The sequence below is a fragment of the Benincasa hispida genome, chromosome 3 (genome assembly GCF_027475165.1).
Source record: "Benincasa hispida cultivar pf3 chromosome 3, pf3_genome.v1.1, whole genome shotgun sequence".
NCBI lineage: Eukaryota > Viridiplantae > Streptophyta > Magnoliopsida > Cucurbitales > Cucurbitaceae > Benincasa > Benincasa hispida.
Window position 1 is genome coordinate 54,136,944 of NC_143480.1, and position 17,177 is coordinate 54,154,120.

General features: G+C 33.1%; 1 protein-coding gene across 1 annotated transcript; it reads right to left on the bottom strand.

Moving 5' to 3' along the window:
* Positions 1–3,930: 3,930 nt before the first annotated feature.
* Positions 3,931–4,905, bottom strand: LOC120073854 (Late embryogenesis abundant (LEA) hydroxyproline-rich glycoprotein family). The gene has a single exon (XM_039026737.2). The coding sequence runs from the start codon at positions 4,684–4,686 to the stop codon at positions 4,054–4,056; it is 633 nt and encodes a 210-aa protein (XP_038882665.1). The 5' UTR covers positions 4,687–4,905; the 3' UTR covers positions 3,931–4,053.
* Positions 4,906–17,177: the final 12,272 nt, after the last annotated feature.

The window sequence follows — 17,177 nt, forward strand, 5'->3', positions numbered from 1 at the left end:
TTGACGTGGTATTGGGGATGGAATTCTTGCTTGAGCACAAGGTAATATTGATACCCCTTGTCAAATGCTTAGTGATCAGAGTGTCTACACCCACCGTTGTGCATGTCAGGATCAAACAGTTGAATGGAATAAAGATGATCTCGGCCCTCTAATTGGAGATGGACCTTACCCACGAGTCAGTTAAAACCATGGAAGGGAAAGCCCCTCAAGACTTCTTGCGTGTCTTGGAAAAGTGTCACGTTTTCGACTCAGATAGCTTACATAAGTCCCTGCCTCCAAAAAGAAGGAAAAGGAAGCCTAGACACCAAGAGTTCCTACTAAGGGACAAAGTTTGGGTAAGGTTGCATCTAGAACAACTTTGATTGCAAGGCAAAAAAGAACGTCACCTCGTGAGGAGATATGAAGGACTGGTGGAAGTCATCGAAAAGGCTAGGAAAGCCTCTTATCAAGTGCAATTACCATCATGGTTGGAGATTCATCCTGTCATCCCCATAAGTAGATTGAAGTCCTATCACCCTAAAAATGCTGATGAGCGATGTAGTGTTATGACATGTCCACCTGCCACGACGAAGAGACCGACAGAGAAAGAAGTCAATGAGAGACTTGTTGGAAGAAGCAACAGAGTTGGAAGATTAGGACAAGGTTTGGAAGAGTTCCTGGAGAGGTGGAAAAGTCTCCAAGGGAGAGAAGTTTGTTGGGAGCGCACAAAAAATATTAAGGCATCTGCTCTACAATTTGCTGAGTTCGACTAGAGTCGGTTGATAGGAACATCAACCAATTGAGAGAGGGAGAATGTCACGGTCATGCTTGTCCAAGACGTATTGGCCATGGCCACATGTCCACCTCCACCCCTTTTTACCATATTTTCATCCTATGTATTTCATTTTGCTAGTTAGTTTACTTTCTATGTACTTTTCTTAGTGTATGACCGTTCAGCCGTTTCCATATGCAATGGTGGTAGATGTTTTTTTGTTCATAATGCACTATATAGGGGTAAGACTAATCATCATATTCTCATACCTGAATTGGTATGCTATAAAGCCGTTGTTGTTGCTTATTGCTTTCTAACCTACTACAGTCTTTCTTTGATCGAATCATGCTTTCAAACTTTTGCGAAAATCTTTTCCTCTAAGCCCGTTTTCTAAAATAGTTTTCTCCGAAACGGGGTGGAGGTTGTGAGAGGCACTCGGTGTGCCATCGGCGATCCAAATTCGAATTGGCTGACCAGTTTTGAGTGGGAACAAGTGCCGCACAATTGTTAAGTGAAGTTTTCGAAAGGGCAATGGTGACACGACATATATAAACTCATACACGATTTTCTATTCCATTAATTAAATTGGTCTTAACTTTGTTTTTTAAGTTCCGAAACCTTTTAATTTTCAATGGCTAATATATTTAGCTCCCATTGATTCCAAAATCTTAGTTTGTCCTTAATATCTTAAGTATTGAAGAATTAGGCAAATATCACTTTATACGTATGAAAATTTGAGGTTGTATCAATTTAAACCCTAAATTAATAATTGTATCAATTTAAATCCTAAACTTTTCGGGTTGTATCAATTTAAATTTCATAGTAATAATTGTATCAATTTAACCCCTGAACTTTCACTGGTGTATCAATTTAAACATTGAAATTTCATTAGTGTGTCGATTTATCCTGAACTTTCATAAATGTATCCAAATAAAACATAATGAAGGGTTTAAATTGATAAAATTATTAGTTCGTGGTTTAAGTTAATACAACCCCTAAAGTTTAGGGTTTAAATTGATACAATTATTTGGGTTTAAATTGATAATACCCCAAAGTTTAGGGGTATAAATTAGGGTTATTACCAAATATAGAAAAACAAACCAAAATATTTACAAATAATAGAAAAATATCATTGTCTATCTACGATAGACCGCGATATATCTATCTAAAATTTTCAACAATTTTGTCATTTAAAACAATTTCCCTATAAATTAATATTTTTTTTCTTCTAAGAATTAACATATAAATCAAATTACAAATTTGGTCCTACAGTGCGGAGAATGTTATAATTTAGTCTAGTTTTAAAAGTTAAAATCTTATTGTTTAATAAACCTCATAAATATTATACTTTTGTTTTACAAATGTGGGATGAGGTCAAATATCTAACCTCGAAATCAATATTATATAATTTATGTAATTAAATTGTGTTAAGTTGGCATGTTATTATTATTATTATTATTATTTTGCTAAATCTTTATGTTGAAACTATATTAGTTGTCTTTTTTAAATAATCAATGATAAAAATAATGACAATTTTGTATAACTAAATTATATATTTTAAAATTTTACCAGCCAAAATAGAACAAATTAAGAAACTTCTAGCATTGGAAAATTAAAATTTAAAGTTCACATCTACGTTTCTTGAAAATTAAGAAACTTCCAACTTTTTCATTGAGTTGAGAATCTCAACATTTACTTCCAAATCAACCCATTAAATCTTTAATTAAAGTTGTGAAGAACCCATATCAACGCATTAAATTTTAATATAAAGTTATTAAATTCTAATATCAAAATAAATAATCACATAGGTAGACATAGTATTCGAAAGCTTAATTTTCAATATCTTGTTTGATGACTATTAAAATATTTCCCTAATAAAAAAAAAGATTGTGTTTAACTAAACTCGATTTTCAAAAATATAAAATTAACCATGACATTGTTATGAACTTCAAAAAAAAATAATTGTCATCAAATAGAGCCTAAGATTTTCTATTTAAAACTTTGACTCGACATTGGATATTGGAGGGGAGATGTCTTTAAATCTTTAAGTCCTTACAAGTATCCCACTAAAGTTGATTAAAGATTTGAAAGCGATTTTAAAAAGGTAATTGTTTTAATTAACAAAACTGTTGAAAATATTTTTAAATATAGTAAAATATGTCTATCTATAAATATCTATCGCTGACACTAATAAATGTCTATAAATATCTATTATAGGTAGTGACTTTTTGCTATATTTGTAAATAAGTTACTAATTTTTCTATATTTGAAAATAACTCATTTTAAAACATAAAAATTAAATCATACTTAAAATCCATCTAAAACATGTCTTCAATTATTCATAAATCAATTTAATGGGCATGCCTGTGAGTGATTTTAAAATATTTCAATCACTATTATCATTTTCAAAATTACTATAAAATACTTTTAATCAAATTTGTATTTAAAAGTGTCAAATTTAGTGCACGTGTGAGAGTGATTTCAAAATTATTAAAATCACTTCTGATATGTTTAAAGTCACCCAAAATACGTATTTAATCACTTAAAATTAATTTAGTATTTAATTTTACACTTTTATATATATTTTTTGTATCATCGAAGTTGATATTGAATTATTAATAGCATTTTTGAAGTGATTTTAAAAATGCCAAAAGTGATTTTAACAATTTTAGAATCATCCAAACGTATTATTGGAGACGTGTTTCAAAGTGATTTTAAACATGATAAATGATTTAAACAATTTTAACAACTTCTCTCAAATGTACATGAAATAATTTTGAAAAAAACAAATGTGATTAACTCTTTAAAAATCACTCTCAAATATACTATACAACAATAAAAAGTCGAAATTACAAATTTAATACGTAAACTTACTCTAAGGTTTGTATATATTTTATCCATAAAACTTTAAAATGTGCCAATCTTGTCCCTTAACATTTAATTTCGTTTCTAGTAACTTCCCAACAAATTTAGAATTTTTAAAATTTAGAGCAAATTACATGGGGGGTTTTACATTTTGCTCTAAAATTTAATTAATCCACTATAAGGTTACAATATTTATTTATTTATAATTTTAAAAGTTCAATGAATCAAAGTTGAACTATACCCAAATCTTAAAATTTTAGGGAATAAATTTGTAACTTAACTAAAAAACTGACCACAGAAGACAGGGAGGAAAGTTTAGTTCAAAAATAGTAACTAAATACCAAATCAATCAATAAAAACAGTGTTAAAACAGCCCTAAATAAACCTACAAATCTGTTCATAATTTACTGAAGAACAAGAAGAAGAAACTTAATTAATCAGATCTTAGTATGATAATTACACTGTTGATCTCCAACTTTCCTCTCCGATATACTGACATTGAAATCACACGACGTAGTTGAAACCACATGAATGTTGAAAATCCCCAAAATCCTCACCTTACCTGAAATTCTCGTATACGTATTCAACGGCATCGTTCCAGCCACCACGTCGGAGAACACCGTCGTCGTCTTCAGTAGCCGATCTGCCATGATCGTTAGCGTGATATTCATCTCCTTCCTCTGTCCCGCATCGATTCGCCCAGCCGTAATCGGCGCTTCTCCGACCAATTCCCCTCTGTAATTCAAAAACGCGGTGCTATTCGAGTAGCTGAATCCGACTTTGTTAGGGTTCGTGATTGCGACGTCGGCGATCAGAGTGACGTTGATGTCGACAGAGACTCTGGCTAGGTTTAGCGACACATCGAGATCGGCTAGGGTAACGGAATTGATGGCGGTGATAGGGCGTTTGGCTTTGAAAACCGTGAAGGCTAGAATGACGATTAGAACTACGAGGAGGACGACGGTGGCGATGGAGATTCCGATGCAGGTGTTGCGGCGTCTCCGGGAGCGGGCGGCGGCGATGGATTGAGTGGATTTGGGATCTTTGTTTGAGGAGGAGGCGATTTCCATGGCGGTGTGGGGATTTTGGGAGAGAAATATTGAGATTGAGATTTTATGGAGGCATTGAAATTTTGGGATCTAACTTTCAACTAATTGAAATTAATTTGAGTAGGAAACAGGTAGATGGAGAAAATGCTTCTCCATTTTGCTTTAATTTGCTTCTTGTTCTTCCCCCTTTTTCTTTTAGCAAGGATGAACATTTATTAGTCCTGTGGGTTTTGTTTTCAATTTTGGACCCTATAATTTGTGAAATTTCAATTTAGTCCTCTTAGTTTCGAAAATGCCAATTTAGTTATTATAGTTTTGGGTGTTCAAATCATTCCAAAATCCAAACAATCCAGACTATCTAATCCAAACAGTAAAGGTTAGATTAGGTTAATTTTGTTCCGGGGTCAGGTTGAGTTGAAACTTTTCCATTTTAGTTGGATTGGTGGGTATCGGGTTGAATATTTTTTCTTGACTTGACTCAACCCAGATCCGAATTACATACATATTGAAATATTTATATCAATATGTATTTATTTAATGTTTTTTTTTCTTTAAAATTATTATGATGTTTATCTTTGTTTAAAGTTCGTAATAGATATCATGTATATTTGATATTTAATATTTAGATTTTTTTTGAGATTTTAGTTATTAGTTATAATGTGTTGTAGATAAATTAAAGTATTTTAAATTAATAAAATAATAATAATAATAATAACTTTACTCAACCTAACTCGAAGAGTTGGATTTGAGACCTTACTTCGATCTTTCGGGTAACCAATCCGACTATTGGTCCAAACACCCTCTAACCTAATCCATGGACACCCTTAATTACCGATCGTGTTTGGATTGGTATTGTGTAATTTTGTATCTATAATTGGATCAAACTTTATAAATTGTCTCAATTGTTACACAATTAGCTTGATATATCTTCTACTTATTTAGCAATTAGCTATTTTTTTTCCTACCTTGGGTGATATAATAATATGGTAAGGACTACTGTCATTGGAGAATTAAATAGTGGGTAGATGATATATATAGAACCGCACGTACTCCACCATTGCCATCTGTCAATCTGAATTTATTATTTTTCAAATATTTATGATCGTCGACGACTAACATCAATTCTCCGAGAACTCATTTAAATCTCATATTGGATCGAGGTTTGACTTTTTTTTTTTTACCTTGTCTCATTTTATTTTCAATATTTCTTTTTATTTTTATTATTATTTTTTTTACCATAGGTAGTTTTTTTTTTTTTTTTTTTTTTTAATATGTGAGTAGAATAATTGAACCTCTTACCTTAAAATTAATTATACAAGTACTATATTAATTAAATCATACTCATTTGAGTTATTTCAACGTTAAATTTGATTTGAAAAGTTCATGAACAGATTTTTTTTTATATATGTTAAAAAGATTAAATATTGCATTATTATAATAAACGTGGGAAAATATAAAATTAGCATAAAAAATAATTCACGATGGCCACTTGATTAGCTTAAATGAAATCTTTAATTCCTTATTAAAGATATTGTGATGGAAGCCAAACCAATACTGAGATATAAAGTAAAACAGAGAGTTTCTCATAAATTAGCATCCAATGCTATATATATATATTAAAATATATTTACCCTGTTTGTTTCTTTTTTATTATTATAATGTCAAGACATCTTTTTTTTCCCAAACAAATAATTTGACAATATACCTATCAAGTTACATCAAATTTCATTTATAAATTTTCAACTTCTTCAAATTATATCAAATTTAAACACGTCTTACAATTTTAACCTTCAACTTTAAAAAAATATTCTCAATTTAAACCTTTTAATAAAAGTTTTCGATTCAAGTGTCCTTAAAAAAGTTTTTAACATATGTATAATATGGAAATGATAAATTAAAAAAAAAAAAAAAAAAAAAAAACAAAAAAACAAAAAAACAAAATTAGAGCTACATTTTTTTTTGGTTGAAATTTATGAATTTTGGTAAAGTCTAGCGTTTAAATTGTGTATTAATTAAAGTTGAAATTTATGAATTTATGAACAATTTTACCTTAATTTTGTTTTTAAGTTCAGTATCGAAATTATTCAAATTTAGGTGCAAAATTGTTATTTTATTTTTTCCTTTTTCCTTCTTTGACAAACATGCAAAGCAAACTTGAAGTTTGTTATAGGACGTGCAGTTATATGTCTTTATCACATTATTTGTACTTTGGCCAAAGTCTGACTTAAAAGTCAGATTTTTATGGTTTAGAAGTAAGAATACGTGTTGGAGAAATTAATCAAATAATAAATATACTATAAATTGTATTGTTGAATTAGAAAATTTGACCCATTACAAAACATAATCTCATTTATCAAATAATAGACGAAATCATGAAATATTAATATGAGATTTGTTAGGAGTCCAATGTGTCTCAAATTGAAATTAAAGATAAAGTAGTCGAATCCTGAAAATGACATGTGTTTTGCACCTTGATGTTTAACAATCTAGTTTGGTCGAATTGAATCGTGATATTTGAGCTTATGTTCACTTGAGCCTTTAGTCCAAATACCAACCAAGCCCTAGATCTAATTGATTGGGCCCATTGGTGATTAAAGCACATGTCTAAGTTGTTCTATCAGAATTATATAAATAAAATGGCTAACGAGACAAATAGCAAAACTTAAACTTCATTTGGAAAAATAGCAAAAGATTTTTAAAATTGTAAAAATAGCAAAACGGATTATAATATTAGAAAATAATGATTAACAATTGTCAAAACTACCCCCCACATGGAATTCTAAAGGTTAAGGGTTTCAAAACCGTTTGAAAATAACAAATACACTCTACCTAAACAACTATCACACGGTAAATAATGCATTCTGACAAAGCGTTTAATCTACCCTCACATGGTAATCAATGAATTTCAACAATTCACATCCATTTAAACCAAAACCCCAACCAAGTGTTATGCCCTAAAATCGTTCAACGGAAGAAAGAGCTTCTCGACCTTCTTCAAGCGACACCCCTAAAACAGCTTCAAGGGAAGAAATACCTTCTCGACAACTTAAAGCGATAGACCTGTTGGGTTTTATGTCATAAAATTCATGGTTTGTAAACAATTAAACTTATTCTGAAAATTCAATAAGTTGTTATTGAATATATGAATTGCTTATTTCGTTTTAGAAATAAATCCAATAAACTAAAAGATCCATGACTATTACATGAGTACTTAAACTTTATGTGGAGGCATAAAAGTGGATTGGGTTCGAGTAAATAGTCAAAATGATCTATAGTATATGAACAAGGTTGGGTGCCTTATTCTGATAATACTATCGGATGCGGCCCATTCTGTAGTTGTTACAAAGAGTTGTGAAGTGCTACAGACGTAGTAATCCTAATTCATACATGTCATGACATGAAGAGTGGGAGCGTCCTGTGCAATAGGTTTGTACAAGATTAGACCAGAAATAAGTCACTCTTACTTTATAACGATGTTTACTATTTAGGACTGACTGTTTCAAAGCGATGACCTAGGTAACTTGACCTTAATCCTGAGCTAACTATGAACTCCTATTTATTCAGGATTATCCTTAGATTTTCATAGGTAAGGGTTGACTCAACAACGCCGGCTCAATAAACCTCCATTTCAGGGGTAAGACGGGGTAGATAGCTGGGGACATAGGGTGCAAGATGGAATTCACTCCTACCCGCTTTTAAGGATAGTAGAGAGGTTGTTTCCTTAAGTGTTGACTCTGGGTCTTGTACAAAGGACCCCACCCTCTCATTGGCTTGAGAGGGACTCGATTTATTGATTGGATCACAAACCAATTGTTCATTAGAGGATTAATGAGACTTAAAGAACAAGAGGTAATCTCGGGGGTAAAACAGCCATTTGACCCAGTCGTTATTACGAACAACCTGTGAAGGGTTAACTTACTAATCATGGTTATATCGAGTGGACATAATATATCTATAGTGAGGGGAGTGCAACTATGGGCTTTAGTGTAGTGACCCAGTAGTTAACAAATGAGGGTTAATTCGATGTAAAGAGTTTAGTCGATTAATCTCGAATCGTTGGAGCCCATGATCTGTAGGTCCACGAGGTCCCCCTACTAGCTCACAAATGGATTAGCCTTAGAGTAGCGTGATAAGTTAATTTGAAACGTTTAAATTAGAAATAAGGGAATTAGTAATTATATATGATTATGCGTTTAATTTTAAAACTAAACGAAATTGGAGAATCAATTAATATTTAAATATGATTTAAATATTAAATTCATAAATAGGGATTCATGATGGTAGAATTAATGTTAAATTAATTTAATATTTGATATTGAATTAATTAGAATTAATTAAATTATTTAATTAATTAATTATTATTAGAAAATTAATTAATGAATTAATTTTGTAAAATTAATAAATTTTTCATTTTTGAAAATTGATTTTGGAAATCAATTTAGAAAATCAAACAAAATTGAAAAGATGGAAAATGAAAAAAGTGGGATTTCTCCACTTTCCATTCCAAGTTGCTCACACATTCTCCACAATTTTCATGAGCCAATCTTCCAAGGATGAAGTGTATTTCATGCAGCAATCCTCTTTGCATGATAATCTTGCAATAAATGGAGAAGATTGGGCTGAGAATCGAGCATGCATTTGTGATAGTTTTTGCTGAAAAACTAGAGGTTGAAGTGTTAGGAATGGTGTCCTAAATCTCCTTGTAATCTCGTAATTTGTAAACTCTATATAAACATTATTAATAAAATAAGTGTTATTTTATAAGCATATACTCAATCCAATAAACTAAGATCCGAGATTATTTTATGTAAATTTAAACAAGAACGTAGAGACATACAAGTAGATCTTGTTTAAATGATAACCTAAATGGGTTGTAGTAGATGGATAAGGTTGGGTACCTTATCTTAGTGACACTATAGATACGACCCGCTTTGTAGGTGTTACAAATGATATGATCCTGATCATTCATGTGGAGACATGCGAGCGGGGATATCCTATACAAAGAGTTATAAGACCGGACCACGAAATGATTAGTCTCTTTATATAATACCGTTGATAATAGAGACTTACATTTCACTAGAATGACCATAGGTGACATGACCTGAATCCTGAGTGAGTTGTGAACTCCTGCTCATGAAGGTGATTCTTTGATTTGTATGGGTGAGAGTGACCAGATTGTCAACTTAACAAGCATACCATTTTGGGGATTCGTTTGATTGGGGAGCTGGGAACTCAGCTACACAAGACAAAATTCACTCCTTCCCCGATGCAGGGATAAGTAGATAAATTGCTCCCTTAAGGGTTGATTCCGGGTCTTGAACATAGTGGCCACACCCTCTCTTGGCTTGAGAGAACTTAGTCATAGTGGGACTATGACTTATTGTTCATTAGATGAATCAGTGGTACTTAAGAAGTTAGATGTAACTACAGAGAAAAAACAGTAATTTGGCCCAACTGTACTTACGAGCAATTTGTGAAGGTTCATCGCACTGTTGATTGGTTATGTCCATTAGACACAAAAATATATCTATAGTGTGAAGAGTGCAACTATCGGTCTTTAGTGGAGTGCCCGACAGTTAATAAATGGTAGATAATGTAATTAAAGAGTTTAATTAATTATTCACATAGCTTCAAGCTACAGGTCCATAAGGTCCCCTTGATAGCCCAAAATGATTATGTTGAGAATCAGTTTTTGGGTTAATTTGAATTGTTCAAATTAGTAAAAGACGTATATATGATATAATTAAATTAATTAAATTATATATGATATAATTGATATAGTGTATTTGTTAATTGGAGGAATAAATATTTGAATGTGATTCAAATAGTTGTTAATTTAATATAAATAAGATTTATATTAAATGCCATAAAATATAGAAAAAGAACTATAGTTTATATTGTATGTGTTGCAATTTTAAAACTATAGGTTAAAAATATAATATGATAAGTTGGTTATCATATTTATTATTTGGAATAATAATCATTTTTTTTCTAAAAAACTAACTTAGTAGGTGGTTAGGGAAATTTTATGGCAATTGGAATAAAATGAAAAGGAGTTTTTCATTTTACTTCTAATACAAAGAGATTTCCAAGAAAACAAAAATACCAAAGAGAACAATAAGATTGCAAAGAATAGACTATGCGATAGTCTTACACGACAAACACAAAGCATATACGATAGACTCTCTTTGTCTATACGATGGTCTATGCAATAGGAAGCTTTGCTATGCGATAGCCTAAACAATCGAGAAGCTTGCTATGCAACAGTGCTTCTTCTTCGATCGTCTTCCTCCTCCAAACTTACAAACATCCTCTTAACCAAAATAGTCAAAGCCCACCACTCCTGGGTTCTCACCCCGAGTATACCAAGGAATCCGAGTGGTAGTGTTCTCTTCCCATTTGGTTCATGATTCACTTGAAAAAGTATCTCAAGTTCTTGTTACTGTTTGATCGAGGAGTTCGTAACCGTTGGAGGGATACAAGAAGAAGTGTTCTTCAAAGGTAATATCCCTTGAACTTGTATTTTATTTGAAAAGTATGTTGTAATTTACTTTGATTGCATAATCTGTTTGTTGTATTGTAAATTTATGTTTTCAATCAAATGGAATTTGGACGATCTGCTTCTGCTCAAGGAACTTATGTTGAGTTTCCCTTCAATTGGTATCAGAGCCAAGTTATGTTCTGATTCCAAATTCCATTTTCTGTATTGAAATTCGTTTATAGTTTCTGGTGGGTTTTAGGTTTCTACATCGCGTTTAATGGTTAAACGTATGTGGATGTTTGTTAATGGATGTTTTGGGTTAGTTGAATCGGTTTATGGCTTTCCTTTTAATTACAAAATTTAATTTGTAAGGGCCTCTGCGTTTTGGGCATTATTCTTACACTTGAGTCTGTATTTGTTAAGATTTTGAGTCGTTTGTGAAGCAAAGGCGTGAAGAATTGCAGTGCGTTTCGATGGAGAAGACGAAACGATGGTCGCATCGTGTAGCTTGAGCTAAACGATTGTTTAGATTTAGCTATGCATTCGTGTAGAGTTTTCTATACGATCGTGTAGCATCTGCTAAATGATCGCATAGCTAATGCTACGCGATCGTGTAAAATGTTTAATCGATCGTGTTGTATTGGCTGCATGATCGCATAGGCGCTCGAGAGGTAAACAATCGTGCAATATTTGATACTCGATGCAAGGCATGCGTGTTAAACAATCGTGTAGACTATCATGCTCATCGCATAATCAGTAGCTACACGATCGCATAGTATACGATACTCGGCGCACGCTATTCGATCATGGTAATGAACGAACATTGCATGAAGCATGACACTACCTTAGGTTAATTTATAATTGTTATAAATAATTCATGTATGTCTTGCTTGCAATGTTGGTTTTAATTTGTTTCATTTACTTTATAAGAGTTATAAAGAAATGAGATTAGAAATTAAAATCAATAACCAAGAGTTGCATGCAAACTTAGGTAAAATCCTCTTTTAAAATAGTTTTAAAATATGATTGAGATAGACCTAAGCTCACAAATTTCTAATGAGATTTGAAATTAGATTAATCTTTTAAATCAGTTTAATAGGATTAAATTGATTTTAATAAAATATTAAATTTGTAGCAAATATATCTATAAAGGACCTTTTGTCTAAGGTGGGTTATGGCTAGGCTGGGGTATTTAAGTTGATGGAAATGGAATACTCCTACTTGGTAACCTACTTGGAAAGGTGAATTAGATAGGTTTGCTACAAGCATGCAATTATTGATTAATGTTAAAGTGCTTAATGAATGTTAATCAAAATTATTTAACTTTCCAAAGTAAATGTTACTTTTAGGCAAACTTTAACAATCATTTAGTAAAAATAATTAGCCATATTTTTCCTAAGTAAATTAAACCCTAGGTTGTTAAAATACTCAGTGAGAGGAAAAGATATATATGATATGTCATTTTCTACTCACTTTTCTCCCTTCATATTCACACTATGAGATTCATGCTTGGCCTCGTGGTGCCCTGAGAGCGTCCCCCTTCGGATGTTTGCATGAGTCAATATCAAGGTGAATGGAGAGAGTATTTATAATAAGTGGGAGAAGGATGTGTGTTAACATGTCCTGCGGTCTCTTTCACTGGTTTTCACCGTGAGACCTTCTTGCATAGCCTTAAGGTATCCTGAGAGCATTCCTTTCGGATGGTTTGTGCAGTTGGTCAATATCAAGGCAAACTCCAAAAATGAATAGAGTCGTTTTAGTTTTTATCCCAATCAATTTTTCCCTTCGGTTGGCTCATTGGGGCGGAACTCCAGGATCTAAAATGAAGGGTCACACTTACAGGAAATTATTGAGCAAGTTAATGATTTCTTGACCAAATCAATGATGACTGATCATTATAGGAATAAGATTTATTCTGGTGTAATGATTAGTTGAGAGTGTCTTAATTCAGTGAAGGGAAAAATTGACTACCATTCGGTGGCTTTTGTCCTAAATCACTGAAACGTCATTGCAAAACTAGATGTAGTATGAGGTTCATTTAGATTTTGCTAAACCTGATAGGATTTGTTTTCAAAGAGTTATGCTAAAAATCTAATATAGATCAATATGTTTTTTTTTCTTCAGCAAAATGTCAAATATTGATTTTTCGTTAACTGCCTTTTCTACTTTGATCAGTTTTAATTACATGACGTGGAAAGAATCTATTAAAAAATTTTTCATGGTAAACGACCTCAAAATTTTCATGTTTAAGGATTGTCCTCAAGTCTCAACCCTAATGCACCACAAAATGTTTGTAATCCATATTAGATGTGACTAATTTGAAGGCCTGAATTCACATTTTGGCAAGCATACCTGAAGCATTGACCAAAAGGTTTGAGAACACGGTCATTGCACATGAGATCATGGAATCATTGCAAGAATCGTTTGAACGTAAGTTCTCACTTTTTAAGCAAAATGGGATTGATGACAATGAAATCGGTAGTGTCAGTTCTCAAGATAATCTCCAGTCCACATTGAATGTCAAGGGACTAATAGAGAAAGCAATTGTTGCTAACTCTGATGAAGTTCATCAACGAGGATTTTCCTCTGAGATGAAACTTGGAGTTTATAATATGAGTTCTGATATTGATCTCACTACTCTCAAGAAAAGGAAGAACTCCAAAGACGATAAATATGATTTATTTGTCTTAGAGACCTGCTTAGTAGAGAATGATGATTCTACCGGGACAATTGATTCAGGGGCTATTAACCACGTGTGTTATTCCCATCAAGGATTTAGTTCCTGGAAACAGTTGAAAACTGGAGAGATGACTCTTAGAGTTGGTACTGGTGAAACTGTTTCAGTTGTTGCTATAGGCAGGCTTAAGTTATTTTTGGGCAAGAAACAATATGTGTTATTGGATAACGTTTATGTAGTTCTTCATATCAAGAGGAACTTAATTTTAGTTTCTTGTTTGATTGAACAAAATTATTCCATTTCTTTTCTGAGAATAAAGGGTTTATTTTTAAGAATGGAATGGAGATAGGTTTTGGTTTAATGGAAAATAACTTGTATGTACTAAGGTCGTTAGTCATAAAAGCTGTGCTGAATACTGAAATGTTCAAAACAGCAACAATTGTAAAAAGACCAAGAGTTTCTTCTAAAAAAAATAACCATATTTGGCATCTAAGGTTAGGTCACATCAATCTCAATAGGATTGAGAAGTTGGTGAAAAGTGAAATTCTAAATGGTTTAGAAGAAAACTCTTTACATGTATGTGAATCATGCCTTGAAGGCAAAATGACCAAACGACCTTTTACTGGAAAAGGTTATAGAGCCAAAGAAACCTTGGAGCTTATATGTTCAGACCACTATGGTCCGATGAATGTAAGAGCACGAGGTGGATATGAATATTTCATCTCTTTCATAGATGATTATTTTAGATTTGGGTATCTATACCTAATGCAACATAAGTCTGAAGCTCTTGAAAAGTTCAAGGACTATAAGACTGAAGTTGAAAACTTGTTAGGTAAGAAGATAAAAACACTACGATCTGATCGTGGTGGAGAGTATATGGACTTAAGATTCCAGAACTATATGATAGAACATGAAATCACATCCTAACTCTCAGCCCCAAGTATACCTCAGCAGAATGGTGTATCATAAAGAAGAAACGGAACTCTATTGGACATGGTTCGGTCTATGATGAGTTATGCTCATCTTCCAGACTCGTTTTGGGGATATGCAGAGAGACTGTAGTTTACATTTTGAACAGTGTTCTCTCAAAGCGTGTTTCTAAAACACCTTTTGAGTTATGGAGAGGTCGTAAAGGTAGTTTACGCCACTTCAGGATTTGGGGATGTCAAGCCCATGTGCTTATGGCAAACCCCAAAAAGTTGGAAGAAGACCACATTAGGGATCATAAGCCACGAAGTAAACTTGTTTTAAATATATTTCTAATGAGACTGCTAAGACTTCAACAAGAGTTGTTGAACAGGCTGATAGATCAATAAGAGTTGTTGATGTTGGTTCATCTAGTCATCCATCTCAAGAGTTGAGATTGCCTCGACGTAGTGGGAGGGTTATGAATCCACTTGTACGCTTAGTAAATCGACCATTCACAGGTTATTCGTAATAATGGCTAGGTCAAATGTCTGTTTTACTCCCGAGATTACATTTTGTTCCTTAAGTTCCTACTGATCCTCTAATGAACAATTGGTTTGTGATCCAGTCACTAAACCGAATCCCTCTCAGCCTAGTGAGAGGGTGGGGCCCCTTGTTCAAGACCTGGATTTAGTACTTAAGAGAACAACCTTTCTCATATCCCTAAATCGGGTAGGCGTGAATTTCATCTTGCACCCTATGTCCCCAGCTATCTACTCGATCTTACCCCTAAAATGGGAGGCTTATTGAGCTGACGCTGTTGAGCCAACCCTCACCTATGCAAATCTAAGGATAATCCCGAATAAACAAGAGTTCATAGTTAGCTCAGGATTAAGATCGAGTTACCTAGGTCATCTAAGTGAAATAGTCAGTCTTATATAGTAAACAACGTTATAAAGTTAGAGTGACTTAATTCTTGGTCCGATCTTATGCAAACTCATTGCATAGGATGCCCTCACTCCTCATGTCAATATATGAACGAATCTGGATCACTTCGTTTGTAGTATCTTTACAACTCTTTGAAACAACTACAGAGTGGGCCGAATCCAATAGTGTTACTAGAATAAGGTACCTAACCTTAATCATATACTATAGACCGTTTTGGCTATTTACTCGAACTTGATCCATCTCTATGTCTCTACATAAAGCTCAAGTATTCATATAATAGCCATGGATCTTAGTTTATTGGATTTAGACTTTTACTTATGCAATTTATAGAATTAATAATATGTTTATCTTTTCAAACTGCGAGCTTTAGGACATAAAATCCAACAATACTCCCACTTGGATAAAACTCCAGTGGATCAATATATACAAATATATACAATGTTGAGTTACATTGAAAGAACAAAAAGTATAAATACAATAAACTAGGGCATTAGATACCCATAAATTCTCCCACTTGCCCTAGTGATAAATATCTCATAGACCTAGTCTTACTAGGTGACCCTCGAACACTTTAGTCGAGAAGGCCTTTGTAAATGGATTAGCTAAGTTGTCTTATGAGGCTATCTGCGTGACAATCACGTCTCCTCTGTGTACAATCTCTCTGATGAGATGGTACTTTCGCTCGATGTGCTTTCCTCTTTTATGGCTTCGAGATTCCTTTGAATTTGCAACTGCTCCACTATTGTCACAATAGAGGGCGACAGGTAGGTGCATATTAGGAACTACTTCCAAGTCAGTCAGGAACTTTCTGAGCCATACTGCTTCTTTTGTTGCTTCACTTGGAGCTACATACTTAGCTTCCATTGTGGAGTTAGCAATACAACTCTGCTTGATGCTTCTCCACACAACTTCTCCTCCATTCAGATTGAATACTGACTCCGAAGTTCATTTCCTAGAATCAATATCGGTTTGGAAGTCAGAATTAGTGTATCCAGTAAGGATCAGATCCTCAGCACTATACACGAGCATATAATCTTTCATTTTTCGAAGATACTTGAGAATTTTCTTAACGACAGTCCAATGATCATATCCAGGATTGGATTGAAATTTGCTGACTATTCCAATGACATAGCATATATCAGGACTAGTACACAATATTGCATATATTAAACACCCTACTGCTGATGCATATGGAATTCATTTCATATCCTCAACCTCTTGAGGTGTCTTAGGACTTTGTTCCTTAAACAAGTGAATTCCATGTCTGAAAGGCAACGTTCCTTTCCTGAAATTTTGCATTTTATACCTAGACAACATCTTGTCTATATAAGATGCTTGAGACAGTGCTAATGTTCTGTTCTTGCGATTCCGAACTATGGTTCCCAAGAACATACCATGTTTCTCCTAAATCTTTCATTTGGAATTGCGTAGCCGGCCATCTTTTAAAGTCAGCTAGAAATTCTACTTCATTCCCAATGAGTACAATATCGTCAACATACA